General features: G+C 53.3%; 5 protein-coding genes across 5 annotated transcripts; all 5 read right to left on the minus strand.

Moving 5' to 3' along the window:
- Window positions 1–5,204: 5,204 nt before the first annotated feature.
- On the minus strand, window positions 5,205–6,254 carry D7B24_007840 (uncharacterized protein; the record flags this gene model as incomplete). Its single annotated transcript, XM_028641944.1, has 2 exons — window positions 5,205–5,210; window positions 6,102–6,254. 2 exons carry the CDS (start codon window positions 6,252–6,254, stop codon window positions 5,205–5,207), a joined length of 159 nt encoding a protein of 52 aa, XP_028494105.1.
- A 1,001-nt stretch (window positions 6,255–7,255) lies between these two features.
- On the minus strand, window positions 7,256–8,439 carry D7B24_007841 (uncharacterized protein; the record flags this gene model as incomplete). The annotated part of the gene is made up of 2 exons (XM_028641945.1): window positions 7,256–7,952; window positions 8,021–8,439. 2 exons carry the CDS (start codon window positions 8,437–8,439, stop codon window positions 7,256–7,258), a joined length of 1,116 nt encoding a protein of 371 aa, XP_028494106.1.
- An 886-nt stretch (window positions 8,440–9,325) lies between these two features.
- D7B24_007842 (uncharacterized protein) lies at window positions 9,326–10,125 on the minus strand (the record flags this gene model as incomplete). The annotated part of the gene is made up of 3 exons (XM_028641946.1): window positions 9,326–9,643; window positions 9,705–9,986; window positions 10,054–10,125. The coding sequence occupies 3 exons, from the start codon at window positions 10,123–10,125 to the stop codon at window positions 9,326–9,328; spliced, it is 672 nt and encodes a 223-aa protein (XP_028494107.1).
- A 122-nt stretch (window positions 10,126–10,247) lies between these two features.
- Window positions 10,248–11,912, minus strand: D7B24_007843 (uncharacterized protein; the record flags this gene model as incomplete). Its single annotated transcript, XM_028641947.1, has 1 exon — window positions 10,248–11,912. One exon carries the CDS (start codon window positions 11,910–11,912, stop codon window positions 10,248–10,250), a length of 1,665 nt encoding a protein of 554 aa, XP_028494108.1.
- Window positions 11,913–13,241: 1,329 nt separating this feature from the next.
- Window positions 13,242–14,714, minus strand: D7B24_007844 (uncharacterized protein; the record flags this gene model as incomplete). Its single annotated transcript, XM_028641948.1, has 3 exons — window positions 13,242–13,997; window positions 14,055–14,434; window positions 14,498–14,714. The coding sequence occupies 3 exons, from the start codon at window positions 14,712–14,714 to the stop codon at window positions 13,242–13,244; spliced, it is 1,353 nt and encodes a 450-aa protein (XP_028494109.1).
- Between the last annotated feature and the right edge of the window lie 879 nt (window positions 14,715–15,593).

Raw genomic sequence — 15,593 nt, forward strand, 5'->3', positions numbered from 1 at the left:
GACGACGTAAGGAGGGAGTCCGTCGCATCTGTTTGTTGCTAACAGGGACAAGACCAGTACATGTTCGTCCGATGTGAGCACGATCAAAAGCAAGAATCACGCACCAGCGCGGTGAAGAGGCCGGATGACAACCCAAGCCAACTGGCAAGGGAGGGAGCCGGGGCGCGCCCCCAGCCCGGATACGGCGAAGCGCTGGCGCTTGGTGCTGACGGTTCCCGGACGAAGTTCCTGCAGCAGCGCACTGCTCACCGACAGCGATCGACGTGGCCCCCTTTGGCCCTCGCCCATGACGACCGGCCATCCTTTGTTAGGGCAGATCAGCCATGGGTGAAGATCGATGGCTGATAGTCGATAGTCGATGGGATGAGGTCAATGGACAACAAACGACGTTCCCGTGTCTGAGGCGTACGGCGCGTCTGTCGGCCTCACCCCGCAAAACCCTATCTATGCATGCGCCTCTCCGCCTCGCCTCCGCCGCGACACCACCATGACACCCAAAGGGTCGCCCAAGATACGCCAGTGACTAATAGAGGTGTCGTTATTAGGCAACGCCAACTACCCTCTCCATCTTCTCCGCAGGGCACCAGCGACTGCGCGTTTCGTTGGCGGCCAAGTTGGATCGAAATGTTACGTACTGGAAGACGGGGAAACGGGGATTTGATGCGAGTTTGACGGGCGAAAACAACGGTACAACGCGTGAATCCCCAGTATCCCCAGAGTTCCCGACGCCGGCATGTAGCTCGCCAGCCCAACCAAATTGACCAAAGCACACGTTTCCCCAGACCTGATGAACCTGGGGTAAGACCCAACGGATCAAGGCGGCTCAGGCTACCCCGTGTCCTGCACGTTGTTCCAACTACCCGTTGCGCGAAGTTTTGATAGACCGGCTCTACTTTGGCCCATAGACTTGTGAGGCGCTCAACTGCTTCATCACCAAGCCTCGCCGCCGCTCCTTGCACTGGGGGTCACGTCTCGTCTGACGCAGACGCGCGCCCGGCCCGAGCTCGGAATGCTGGCGACTGCCCGAGTCCAGGGAGGCTCGGGTCCCGGGCACAATCTGGGGTTTCATCACGCCAGCGCAGGCGGGCGTGGGCTTCAACAAGCCCCGCCGAAGAGCACTGACAGGTGCCTTGAAATTTCAATAATCGACGACTCGCGCACCTCGGCACGATTGAGTTTTCCCTCCTTGCGCCGATCCCAGCTTATCAAACCCCAAGAAGCTCCGAAAAAGCCCTAGAACTTCATTTACTGGTCGCTCAACAGAACCAAGCTCAGGGGGTTAAGCCGTTTGCACAGCGCAAACTCAATGCACCGTGGGCCCCTGAACCTTGGTCCCTTGAATCTTGAACTCTGGGCTTCGAGGAACGTCCATCCTCACCACCACAACCACGACCACCGCCGCCGCCACCACCACTGGAGGAGCAAGTCTGGTTCCAAGGGGGAATAACGACCCTGGAGTGGGGCACAGGGTTTGGATCGAGCCCGGACGCTTCCCACGCTTTGGGGCTTTGCTCCGACGGGGCTGGCTCTCATGATTGAGGTGCCGGGGTTCACAGTGGCGGCGGCTGGTCTTTTTGGCTTGTGAAAACAGCCCTCACCCCCCCTCTCTCTCTTCTTCCCCACCCTGCCTCCTCTGCTCAACGACTGCCGTGTGGACGAGCTCCTCCCGAGGCAGAAAAGCCCCCCTCTGTATCCTCTGTGGTGTCTATAGGAATGGACGCCCAAGAGACTACCAAGTCACCGCTCTCCGCATCATCCGTGGGATGAGACAGATGCGATGGAAAGAGGATTGCAAGGGGAGCTTGCGAGAGCTGTTGTTGCTGCTGCTGCTGCTGCTACCCACACAGCGCATATGCGGACAGAGCCTGGTCGACTTGGCGCCCATCGCAACATTGAGAAAGGGGGGGTCGCGCCGCTTCTGCAAACAATCTTCCCTTGAGCTTCTCGAAGCCAACTAGCACAGCGCCATCGTCACAAAATGCAAAGAGGCGCAGCAGCCACACCTTTCATCACGGTAGGTAGATGCACTCTTCATCACACTGTCCAAGCTCCCTCCCTCCATCATCCCATGTCGATTCAATAGTCGGATAATTGGACAGATGACTCTGCATATCGCGCCCAACCCTCTTGTTCCGAGTGGTCGAATCGTTCAACGCCGCGCCTCTGGACTCACGCTGGCGGCAACCCTTTGCCTTTTATGCTAGCCCTCTTGCGTGGGGGAATGGGTCTGTCCCTGGCCTGTTCACACGATTGCCCTGAATTGGGCCGACGATATCCAGCCCTAACCAGAAGGTGCCACGGGTCGCTCTAAGACATGGGAATGTTCGTCTTATCGCAGTGCCTGTCGTCGACGGCCTCTATGACTTCATTCGCGTTGACGCGGTTGTGGTCGGCATAGAAGCTTCCCTGGAAGGCTCGTGGAATAGGGGGGCATCACACGGCTACGAGCGCCGTTTTCAACACCCACCCTATCTCCTGCATTGTCAAATCTAGGGCTGGTGATGGCTGCACTGGCGTGCTTGACGAGATCCGAAAGGGAAGCTGTCTCTGACGGCGTCAAGGGGACCTGGGAGCTCTCAGGCCGTCATGCCTTTGATGGTGTCACCGGCGTCAGACGAGGTCTAAGCTAACAGGGCAACCCAAAAGACGCTCACAGGGTGTTAAAGTCTGGACAGCTACATCGCGCCCTGTAGAAGTGGAACATGCAGTAACAGCACCCCGCGAACTGTCAAAGTGTTGAGAAGCTTTCCACCACTCCCCTTCCCTCCTCTTTCACGCCTCTTCATCCTCCTGCCGCCTTTCCCTTCCGGCAGAGCTACCCACCCCCGGACGAAGCATCGAGCACGCCGCGCCGCGGGGGCATCTGTTTCACTCTGGACCCAGAACCCTGGTCAACTTGCTGTTTCCCGTCCCCCTTCATTACAATTTCCTTTTTGGCCCCCCATGAAACCCCCTCCGACAGAGCCTCGAGCATGCATGGCATCTGGCTCGGTCTTGTTTATTTGAGTTCTGGGGCGCGAAGCGAGCGTCTGTCAATCACTGGACTCCGTCAAGCATATGTGAGGTAGGCTGTCACGCACGCGGCTCAGTCTCCGAGGGAGTGAGGGACGAAGTGGAGGGGGGGCGACAGCGCGGGTGTTGTTGCCTTTAGGGGGATGCTGTTCGCCCTGAACCTGGCGATCAGCTCTCGCCTGGGCCGCTGTCGGCGATATGACTAGATCACCGGTCTCGCTGTCGGCGGTGATATGCTTTGATCAGCCTCTCCGTTTGTCGTCGGGGATTTTTTCGGCGCTGAACCCGCCTCCTGCTTTCAGCCACGAAGGAGGGGGGGGGGGCATGGTGCGCATCTCAAACTTCAGCGCCGCCGTGCGGACGCGAGGCCTGGTCGAGGCCTTTGGCCTCAACGGTTTGCGCAGAGAGCGAGGGAGATGGGTGGCGATTATTGAGAACAAGGAGGGGGTGATGTGTTTGTCCAAGCCTCATGCCGGCGACGCGCTCTAGGCGGGCGGCAAGCAGGGTGGCTCGAGGTCGAGAAAGAGGAAGCTGGAGCTTATGCAGGGCGTGCGAAAGTTTATGCGGTAATCTCCTGTGGATCGTCCTCTGCGTTCGAGGCTCCTGGCAACGCTGCGACTCCGTCTAGTGTGGAGCGAAGGAGGAAGAAGAGGGGAGGATGCCATCGGCGCCGTCAAAGGGGTCACGGCCTCATCCTCCTGTCTGGAGCTTCCCGTCGTGGTCCTGCAAACTCTAGGGACACTGCAGGTCGGTGCCTCGAGGTCCAAGAAGCAGCGAGGAGGTCTGCAGGTAAACCTGCTTGCAGTATATCAAGGGTCTTGGCCAAGGCCACTTTTGCTGCTGTCAAGCCTGTTGACAGAATGACACATGCAAGTGAAGCTGTAACGACGCACGTTCCTGGGCCCCTTTTATTCTCTCTTCTTCCTTTCTCTCGCTGTGGGATTCTTTTCTGCGCCTGTTGATTGCTGCTGGTGATGCTGTCTCGATGTTCGGAGACCTCGATGTTTGTGAGGTACGGCCAGGAGATGTAGCACTATCCACAGGTTTTCAAGCACTTATAAGGTTAGGTTGATCTCACACATTGTTTAGTCGTACTCCTCACATGCCTGTGTTGTGGCCCCATTGAAGATCTGGTTGGGTTTGCAATCAGGTGGCAGCTTAGTTCTGATCAATGCACCCGCCTGTTGAACAGCCTCGAGACGAAAATGTGTCGATTTGTGGCATATAAACAATACGGACGTTCAGTGTTTGCAAAACTCTGCTTGTGTTCGTAGCCTATAAGTCGCGTCCTTTCGTTTTGTCAGTCCACATTAGACTCCTGAACTGTATCAGGACGTAAACACACCCTTGCAATCTTTGACAGGAGCAGACATTCTTTCATGCTCATTATCCTTCAAATGAGTGACTTATTCGTTCTTCTGCCATCACGCAATGATTTCTTATAATTCTTGACGTCCTGAATTAAGTCCACAGCCCTATACTGCGATGCGTGCAAATGTTGGCAAGATTTGAGGCGAGACTTGTCTCAAGGCTCCCAGAAATTCCAAAGATTTTTATTTTTAGGATCTTTGATATCTGCCATGTGTTTCATGACATCTTGGAGACTTTTCATTTATTACAATCATGATAGCTTACTTGAGGAACATTTCTACAACACGTTCGGGTATTCATACCTCGAACATATGCTGATTTCCTCTGACGTCTCGGTCAAGGGTATTAAGTTGTCCCTCATTGGTCATTGCCCCGATGGTATACAGATGGAATCTTTTAGGGGCCTAGGAAGTCTTTCGATCGAATCCGGAATAAGTGAGGCTGCCTCCAAGCGTATATTACTCAGTATAGGGGAGAAGGCAGGCAGTCATCGTTTCTCATTGTAAATGGGTTGAACCTCCGAGGCGATGGCGGAAGACCGTTTGGTTCGCACGTCATGCGGGATTCTTGACAAGCCTCCTCGCTATCTTCACTATCTTTATGATGGGTATATATTCGATTCTCAAATTGCGGTTTTGCCCCAATTTCATGTATTGTGCGTTTCAAGACTCAGTATACGGATAATCGATGGGCCATGGGGCTTGACCTAGTAGCCGATCAACACCAGCGATTCTCTAATCACATGTAACTGGACGAAGGCCCTCGGTAGTGCTGATGTGTGACTTCAGACTGATGAATAGACTTCACGACCTTTGCTATTCTCAAAACTGACGTGAGGGCTGGCGTAGTGTCAGGACCTGAGGGAGGTATGAGACCGATAGGGGGTTGCCTGTTGTTTGATCGTAGGAATCAAGAAGAGAGTACCGAGCACCATAAAGGAATAGTTACAAGGAAGGCCAATGGACCAAGGTCTAGAGAGGGGTATCGATTATTCTATCTTCCTTGAGACCACCAAGAGACCAACAGTTGATCCCTTCACTCGTTGCACAAGACTCCTTGACACGTCGACTTCGATACCTGGAGACTGTTTTTCGATGACAGATCACCAGCATCAGCGGAGAAGCCCTTCTGTTCTCAGCTTTAAAGCTTCACATGTATCTTCGAGGCCTATGATGGCAGTTGTTTCGCTAGTCGAAGACATGTTCCTTGCACCAGAGCACAACTTTGAACGACAACTTTACGCAAGCAATACAGATATAACCAGAACTATTGTTGAGAGGGCTTCACTGCTCATGTGAACCCTGATTCATTGCTTTGGCTGTGCCTGAGAGCTCTGAATACGTAGGGTAGGTGATATAAATCTTGTGATGTGATTGATACTATGTCTATGAATTATCGCTGCCCCCGTGAGTCAGATGTACCCATCTGATTCACCGATCACGTAAGCTGTGATTCACGTGCTCCTGGGAGCTGTGAATCCGCGGCCACGGTGATCACCGTATCGGTGATTCCCAATCGAGATCACCGCCCTAGGGAATTCCCTGATATTGGTTCAACAACTATCGACAATTTCGTAAAACTGTAGTAGTCCCCTGGTCAGCAATAAGGAGATCAGAGACACTCGAGTGTGACTGACTTCAAAGGAGGGAAGATTTGAATCGTGAGTAGCAGACCTAACAGGGCCGCGATTCGTTGATACAGCCGATAGAGAAGCAAACATGGCAAATCTTAGAGCCGTTCACGCAAGCACCGCACAACTCGGGGAAGCGCTGGCGCCTCTCGACGGCATCCTTGGAGGCCTCGCTGGGCACGACGGGTGCAGCCATGGCCATAGATGCGAGGACAGACAAGAACAAGTAGGGGATCTTCATTTCGTCTCGAATCTTTAGATGCTGGTTATTCGAGTGTGATGTGGATGTTCGGTGGTATTTTGGGCTGTTGGAAACGACGCGGGACTGTCTGACCTTTATACAACTGGCATGGCGAGAAAACGAGCAAAAATTATAGCCGCTAGCTGGTAATGGTAGGTTGGAAGAAAGATGCATGCATGAATCCTTCAGAGGTGACTGTCAAGGTTCTCAGTAACAACGTTGCGCAGCTTGCCGGCCAGCCAAGATGATTATGTGAGCACCGTATACGTAGCAAGTGGTGTGGCTCGAGCTGTCGTCGAACGCTACGGGGGTATTGCCGTCCGTTCCCTGGAAGCAACTTTGGTCGTACAAACTGCAATTCCCGAAGGTAGTTGGTAGCAACTAATTGTCTTGCAGGTTTTACACTTGACGCGAGTGATTTCTGGTGGCAACCGCTATATCTTGATGGACGGGATACCTGAAAGCAGCAGGCCCAAAGGCCTAGTATCACATCGATGCAGTTTGATCCCTGGTGAAGGATCATGCAACACCACTAAAAATGGGATTGTAATGCACGACCAATGCGCCTAGGTCCAGAATCCTTCACTTGTATGCAGTTCCTCATAGGCCAACCCAAGGCATTCTTCACCACGGAGTCCATTGGACCTGGCCGAGTTAGGCAGCCTGATTGACGAGGAGAACAACCTCATGCCGGCATGAGAGAACGCGGGGTCACTTGGATGAATTGGCCTTTCCGATATGGATTCTTCTTTGATTAGATCTGCAAACAGTTCGTGACGAAGCCCGGCTTTGGAACAAGCCTAAAATACCACATAAAGAACTTCTCACACTGCCACCTTGCACCACAAATCACCCAGTCAGTCCGATTCACAATCTTTGATCCACTTTCAATACCAAGCCGTGAGGTGTGCCAGTGGTGCCTCGCAAGGTGACTCAATGAATGTGTGGATTGAAGCATACCACCATGTGCCCTCTCTATATCTGCCCAGCTAGGTAAGCTGTCAGCCCATCTCATGCACCTGTCCCCTATTGTGGCTGTTTCCTTGGTCCATCTCGTAAGCCACTGGTTGTTGGAATGAAGAATGGGCTTCCGGCGAGTACGGCCTGTGCATATCACTGACTGTCTGACCGTCATAAGCCGAAGAATCGGGCCGTCCATAGTCTGTGGACTGGACGGGCGAAATCATGCCGCTTTTTGAGCCGTACAGTTCGCTACGTGGTGATGGTAGTGGGTACACCTGTCGGTCAGGCTCGGGATAGACTTGTTGAACCGAAGGATAGCCGCCGTCAATATTCTCTGCCGGCGAGTTTCGTTTCCGCGTGGATCTTTTACGAAAGAAGAAAATGGCGACAGCGACGAGAGCGATCAAGGCAACGCCTCCGACTACACCACCAACTATCGCACCAACGGGCACACTACTTCCTTTCGACTCGTTTGACGAATTTAAGGAATCCGAAGTGGAGATTGGTGTTGTTCCTGTTCTTGAGGAGGCTGTCACGGGAGTCGAATCGCTCTGTGATTCCTCGGTCGTCCTTGCAATATTGGAGACGACTGTCGTCTCAAAAGAACGGCCTACCTGTCCTTCATAGGTAAAGTCGGCACTTTGTGCCACGGTTACGGGCGTCGAGGCACATCTGTAGTCGCGTATGCCTTCTGGATAAGCGTATGTACGACAGTATGGTGCTGCTCCATCGGTGCTTTGCGGCGGTGATGTCAGTGCCTGGTACGGATGATACAGCCACAAGCTTTGTTGGGAGGAACTGACCATTGCAGGTTGAACTTATTGCTTTGGCAAACGTCATTACATAGCCCAGGGTCGGCTGCCATCGCGTCGCGCTCGTAGCATTTAATTTTGGCAGTTACATTCTTGCTGATGCCACAGAAGACGGCATTGAGCCCGTTTGCTTTGACCCAGTTGCAGCGCTCGCCGTTTTCGCAGACAATGTCGTTGCCAGGCGAGGCTGAAAGGTAGCCACAGACAGAGTCAGGGGCAATGGTTCGAGTATACGTCCGGCCAGCACCATCTGTTTGGCGCCTATCCAGTCCTTGTATAGGAGGCGTCGGTACTGGCGCTTCTTGATGCCTTCTTATGTCATTCGTGATAGTTACCATGCTCGGATGGACGTATGCGCCTGCGGTCTGTACAGCAAGGCATGCGATAAGCTTCGTGAAAAGCCGCACCATATTGATCGATCTATGTCGCAATGAACAGTCCTTTCACAGGATCGGAACAATTGGGCAAGTTGTGGTGTACTGATTCCAGATTGAGAGGACACCAACAGTGATAAGGCAGGAGCTCACTACTCTGCGAGACCTCGGTCTCGACTCCGTGCTCGAGACACGACTAATCAGGTAGCGGATGCCATAGAATAGGTCCAGGAATGCCAGTCGCTACATATGCGGTGAGGCTGAATCACCAAGTGATACTGACCCAGAACAGTTTGGCTTCTCTCAAACTGGACTGAGCGTTTCCTGGAACCTGTGGCTCCTTAGTTCGTTCTTACTGCCAAGAACGGCGATGTTACGCATGAGCAAGAGGCTGGGGACCAATCGAGCAATGAAGTCGGAACTTTATGTTGCGCTAGTGGCTTGGTCTGCAGGGCTGAATCCCATGAAACTAGATAAGCTGCGATCGATGTTCGAGGCAGAGCCACCTCCGGTTTTAGAGTTTGGCGGCTGAGGCCCGTCGTTATTTTGAATGCCGCCTAGGGCCTACAGAAAAGTAGTTCACAACTTCTTTGACACATGATCAACCTCATGTCGTTAAGAGACCAGATCCAAAGCGAACACAGACAGCCGCCATCTGGCACGCTAATGAGCGAAAAGCACGGAGTTGAAGAGAAGCTAGCATCGAGGTGGGTGCCACAGATTTGCTAAGACAGCCCAGTCTCGAACTCGGTAGTGAGTTTTCAGCGTCACGATGGGTCCGAGCAAAACTGCTGAGAGGATTTCGTGTTGAACTTACATCGTGCTGGGTGAGAGTGGCGATGTTGGAGCTCGAGGGATGAGACTTGTAACATGAACTTCTTGATACTAATCTCCTGACGTCGAATTTGAAGCTATCAGGGCCCTACAGAGCTAAAATAATGGCGCTCACAAGCCATGGCATGCACCATCCCCAAGAACCCAAAGCCAGAGGGGCAGTAGCTCCATTGACCGGCTGGTTTCTAATTCGTTCGGCCTCGGCAGTAAGATCTGGACACTTTCCATCGACCAGATCCTGCATAGAGGATCTTTTCTGGATAGCAGACTTGGTGGTGGTAGAACTTGATGGTTGACACTCATCTTCAGCGTTCGTACGCCGAAACTGAATCACACGTGCCCAGATGGCTGCCTTTTGGTCGATACTGAATCCTCCACCAGTGGCATCACCTCTGCAACTTGAGAACTGGGCTTCAAGTCAGAAAACGCCGCCATGCTCCATAAATGTACGACTCAAAGGGACCTACACTCATAAAATTTGTAATGTTTCGAGCGTTCGTCTCAAAACACGGCATCTGCGAGCAGCTGTACATAGTGCCCTTCAAGCCGCTGGTTTGGGTTGAAGAAAGCAGACCAGTATTAGCGACACAGTCTTGCTCACCGTCTTCAATTTGTTTGCTGAAGGTATGTCGTAAGCCCAGCCAATGCCCAATGTTGTGGATCAAAGTTGGCGAAACGTCGCTGATGTGAGCCTGTCTCATAACGATGCCGTCTATGAGGCCACTGTTGTCTTCGGGAAACGTGGAATACTGTTTCGCAGTAGTCAGTCTTTGCGAAAGTGTACGCGGGTGATGATTGAGGTGATACAGCACGTACCTCGTTGATTTCCCTCTCGTCATCACCCTCCCCTTTCTTCAAGTCGGTCACTAGCCACACGTTAAGTGACATTTTATCGCCTTTCCGGGTTTCCCCCATCCAAGTCTCGAGCCTGTCTTCTTTATATCTGACCGTAGTCCAGTCTGCGTCATCTTTGTCCGGAGTGTAGAAGTTTACACCCACGTATTTAAAGCTTATGTTCCGAAGTCCAAATACCGACTGGACGTATTCGGCCTTGTAATTGTCAGTGGTGGGATCAAGACTACACGGAGCAGCAAAGAGATGCGGTTGCCACTTACACTAGCTGTGATCCTCTCCGATAACTGATTAGGACGCTCGGCAGTCTGGCTCGGCAACATATAGTGAAAGTACAAGTCGAAATCCAGGCTCGTGACGACCTTGCAATTTGCCTGTCTCTTGGCAACGGGTGACTTGAACCTACTCGGCCACCTCTCCTCTTCCATACCCCGCCTAGTCAGGCCAACATCACAATTTGACGCCACAGCCGGAATTGTGACCTGCACATCGTCACCAATTTGAGCATCGTTTTCGACAAAGTACTCGAACATCGCGGCTTCCAGAATGGCGACGTCTTGTGCGTCTGCATCAGAGATGACCGTAAAGGGGAGGTTTGCCTCAGCCTCGGCATCATGTTGTTCGGGCGTAGTAGTATCGGGTGGGGTCTCTTCAGAAGACTCTGTTCCGTCTGACAAGTCAATGCCGAGGAACCCTGTTCCATCGCTAGGCTTAGCAGTAGAAAGCGGCGCGAGTGAGGAAGAGCCCTGCGTCGGTCTTGAGCTGCCACTGGAAGACTCTCCTGCACGAGTCGTATCAGTCGAGATTCTTACAGAGGTGGATGTTGTTTGTGGGAAGTTATCACCTCCGCGTCGTGTGCTTGCAGAAGGCTGATCCCGAGTTGTTGCCTCTTCATTGGTGGCGCGGGAGGTGGCAGAGGTCTCACCGTTGGGACTTGAGCCTCGAGCATCCGTCTGTGCTGGCCTTTCACTGGCGGTGCCTGGGCTCCCATCGGTATTTCCGGGAGCCCTGTTACTTGGAGATGCTTCATCAGTGGTGGCCGGAGTTCCAGTCTTATCGCTTACTGGTGATTGATCAGGACTGCCCAGGGCTTCACGTGGGGGACTTGAAGGAGTTATACCAGAATTCCTCGGGTTCGTAGGGCTCGGGGACGCCCCGCCGCCACCAGGCACGTCGGGACTGGTAGTCGTAGCCTCTGGGCTTGCATTGGGCTCCGGAGCTCTGCTCATGCTTGTGACTTGCTGTGGAGTAACTGAATCAGGAGTATCCCTTGTCGGTGCTGGGGCCGGAGAGCCTGCTGGAGGCCGGCTTTCCGAGACCTCATTCTGCGCACTCGCCTGTGGTGTGACTTCTGCGCCCTGGGCACTCGTAGGCCCATCCACGGGCGCGGAGCTCTGTCCTACAGCAGCCTGCGTAGTTGACGGAGGAGGCAGGATTCCTTCTACCACCGTCGAACTTGGGGGTTGTTCGATGGGCAGAGACGGCTCCGTGGGCTCTGGGTTGGCCAGAGGTGAAGTAGGTGCCGGTTCGAATACTGTCGCAGTAGTAGTATCAGCGATCACGCCTTCGGTGGCGCTCGTTGTTGGAACAACAGGTGCCGGTAAGGAGCTCTCAGGTGGTGGTATAGCTTCCAAGGGAGTATCACTGGGAGGCGTACCGGGGGGCTCTACTGGGACTGCCGATGGTTCTGGCGGGTCAACAGGACCGGGGCCGTTGTCTATGGGTTGGACTGCGCTCGGGACTGCTTCAGTCGACTGAGAATCTGCAGCACGGCTGCCTAACAGCAATACAAGCCAAAGGCTTGACGTAAGAAAATGTTTCATTGCTGTGAAGTGTGATATCCAGTATCAATGGAAGAGTTGTGGCCTTTTTGGAGAATTTGAGCTCTACGATAAGACAGCTGCAGGAGGTACCTTAGCAATTAAGGCTGCCGTCGGGGTTTTTGGATGGTCTAGAATGGCCCCTGGGGCATCTTTATTGTCTGGATAGAATCGTAACAGCATGGAAAACGCCATGTGCCACCATCCCACAAATCCGTCTCAGCCTTCTAGGCTTGCAAGAACCACACAGCCTGTCTATTAGCGCGCACGAGCTGCAAACAAAAGAGGTCAAGAGGCACATCTACTATAGAAGAGGCGGTGTCGATATGAGAGTGACATCCACAGGCCAGCTGAAGGGTCCGTCTGGTAACCCTAATAGCTCTTGGGGCTGAAAGACGCGAGGTTGTTCATGGACTTGGGACGAAAACGGTGTTGTCCTGGTGAGCCTTGTCTTACCCCGGACTTTGGCGCCGGCCTCGATCAAGCTAACAAACTCCAGCAAGCCAGAAACTAATGTGATGTGACCAAGCGACGACTGCTGATGAATTAAAGTTTGGACGTTAAACGTGTCTTGTCACGACTGCTCAGCTGTCGGAGGCTTGTAAGCTGCTGCGCTACAGAAAGCCTAAGTTAATTCCCGCTACAGGAACAAAGAAATGCATAGCTTCCTCAAGCCATTTTAATGCCCGCGACCATGATAGGTGCCTCCCGAGGTGCCTAAGAGACGTGTTTCCAAACGTGTGAAGCTTCGTTTGTGTCTTCGTAGCCCACTACCAGCCCACCTTGCTGCGTGTTGATGAATTGATATCAACGGATTCAACCAGTGATAAAGACGTGAAGGCGTATTCCGGCATTATCGAATGCATAGTAGATCCCTCAAGCAGACATGCAAGGCGATACCTCTATCCATTCAAATGGTAATGTTCGTACAAGTTAGCGGTGCGAGGCGTCCGCTATCTCGAACGTCCTAGACCATGCCGACACATGTGTTTCTTGGCATTTCAGGGCTGAAAATTTCAGACCTACCACACAGATGAGGCCGTGGTTCTGGATCAAGTAAGTATTCTGTGAGAGCATGATCATGAAGGACGCTGTGCCACTAAGGTGGAGAGCTGAGAAATGATCGCCCCATCGAACACCAGTTTCCTCCATCTCGCTCACATGAGGTGCGATATCCATGATGGCTTATGGCCCAGGAGTCGCTTTCATTCACGTCTCCCGTGCAGTTGGGTCAGGGCTGGTATGAACACGAAGAAACACGTGGTATGAATAATTCGACTCGGAATGCTGCCTTACTCGAGCTTCCCAGCTTGCATTTCTCTCCAGCATCAATCATTTGACATCCTCAGTGGTGAAGCTCTGGCAGGTGTAGAAGCCGTCGCTACCAGTCTCACAGCCCTGCCTATCCAGATAGACTGCCTTCATGTTGAAGTAACATAGCGGGATCTGCCCAGGAACCAGGGCGTCGGTCCGCACAGACGAATCTCCAGCGCTGTTCAGGGCGCAATCGAGCAGAATTCGGTAGTATGCCATGCGGTTTCCCAGTCCGTACTCAGCCATGGCTTCGTAGACCTCAGCCGGTGCTTCATAGAAACTGCCCAAGCCCTCTCCAACCTTCGCAACGTACATGCAGTGGTCAACCTCACCGACTCTGACGGGCATCCACTGACGGCCCAGCGGCGTGCCACAGAGCTCAAGGGTGTTGTCGTGGCGGTCCACCAGGAGGTAGTAGCCGCTCGACTGCAGGATCTGGTCCACAACCTTCATCTTGACTGCGTCGACGGTAGCCTGAAGAGCACCAGTGACATCGGCAGAGTCGTTCTCTAGCAGCCACCAGCCGCCACTGAAGAACTTGGCGATACTGCTCTGGAAGGGTTCCGACCCGGGGCCCGCCGGAAGAGCATTGTAATCTCCCGGATCAGTCGCCCTGCCCACGGCGGCTCCCAGCGCCCTGGAAATCCGTGCACTCGTCTTCTCGAAAGCGGCTCCCATGGCGGCTCCGATGTCATCAACAAGGTCCTTTTCCTCCTCAGCTGCAGCGCCGAACATGGCAGACAGGAAACTGAGACCACCTCCGAGGATGGCTCCCTGAACATGGTGTTAGCATCGGATCTCGACTGTTCATCATCGGTCTGCGGCACGTACATTGGGGCTCATGCCTGCAACGGCGCCACCCGCTCCAGCCGCGGCAGTCAACCACTTCAGCACATCTCCACCAGAACCCTGATCACCACCGAGCTTCTCGACCATGGTTGGAATGGCCAGGGTGTTGAGCATCGTCTTCTCAAAGAGCTCGTTGTAGAGGGCCGTAAGCTTTTGGTGCAGTCCATTCACCGCCATGAAAACCCAGTATCCAAGGCGTTGGTTAGGATACTCCGTCAAGGTGTCAAAGTACGTTGCGCAATCGCCCTGCTCGATGCCGGGATTGCACTCGTTCTTGACGCTGGAGCAACCGTCCGCATTCGTGCCAGGGTCACCAGTGATGAGCCTTTCGAGGATCTTGACCCAATCTGTCGGATCACCCTCTGAATGATAGATTTCGAGATTAGCATTTGATACTTGCGGGGGGTCAGCCATCTGCAACATACTTCTGTCATTGGTGATAAAGTTGTCGAGGAAAGAGGCGGCCCCAGTTTCCTCCCATGCAGCTCTGGCTCCATCTGGATTTGAGAGATCACGGAGGCCGCAGAGCTTTGCTTTGTCGTTGAAGGGTTCGTCTTGGCGTCTGCTGAACCGGCTGGTGTCGTACAGCGGAGATGCCGTCGCTGAGACTACAAGTCCCAGAATCATGGCGGAGGAGTGCATTCTGACGGAGGCGAACGATAAAGAAATATAGGTGAGTTGACGATGCAATAAAACTGGCAAGGAAACTGTGGTGTTACAAGCCTGAGAGTATGTTTGAGATGATGATGAATTATCTCCTGTCGACCATGAGAGGCTTCTGTCATTTTATAGATTTCTTGAAAGTGAGTATCGTGTAGACCAGCTTCATACATCAGTGGACTGTTGCGAGGCGCAGCCCTGCCGCTCTCGGAAATGAATGGCAGCCGACACGCGCTACCATACTCAACCGGATCTTGCAGGGCACCTGAATCTAGAGTCCATGGGAATCCTCAGCGGCACAAGCAGCATCGTGGCGACAGTTGCCGTCATTGCGGCACAGGCGAGAAGTCCTACGACGATGTGTAGGGGGGCACTCCGCCTCGGCCTGCAGACTTGGTGTTGCTTGCCCCCAGGTTGGGAAGACTTGTTTGCCGCGGTGGTCAAGCCTTTTGCTTCGGGTCTAATTCAAGCCACTGTCCTTCTCAGTTGGGAAGCCGAAAGGATTTTGGACAGGGTAGGAAATGGGCTGGCGGCCTGCAAGGAACTTTTGTAATCGGACGGGAATGCAGCTTCAGATCGTCACCAAAGATCGCCACGTCGATCTTGACCTTAATCGCAACCTTATGTCCTATGATAACTTGGCAGGCCTGGTCAATTTTGACGCCACGAGCCCTATGGTCTATTTTCGTCGTCGCCGATTGACAAACAACAGATCTCGACTAGGGCCGTGGAAGGCGATCTCGCAGGCTATGGCGCACTTGCGCCAATAGCTCATCTCTTTGGCTTCCGATTGCTATCGTTATCGGCGTCTGCGCTTGCGCGCAGACCCTCGCCAAACGTCCCAACATGGAACTCGTCACC

The sequence above is a fragment of the Verticillium nonalfalfae genome, assembly GCF_003724135.2.
Source record: "Verticillium nonalfalfae strain VnAa140/NRRL 66861 chromosome Unknown scaffold_66, whole genome shotgun sequence".
Lineage (NCBI taxonomy): Eukaryota > Fungi > Ascomycota > Sordariomycetes > Glomerellales > Plectosphaerellaceae > Verticillium > Verticillium nonalfalfae.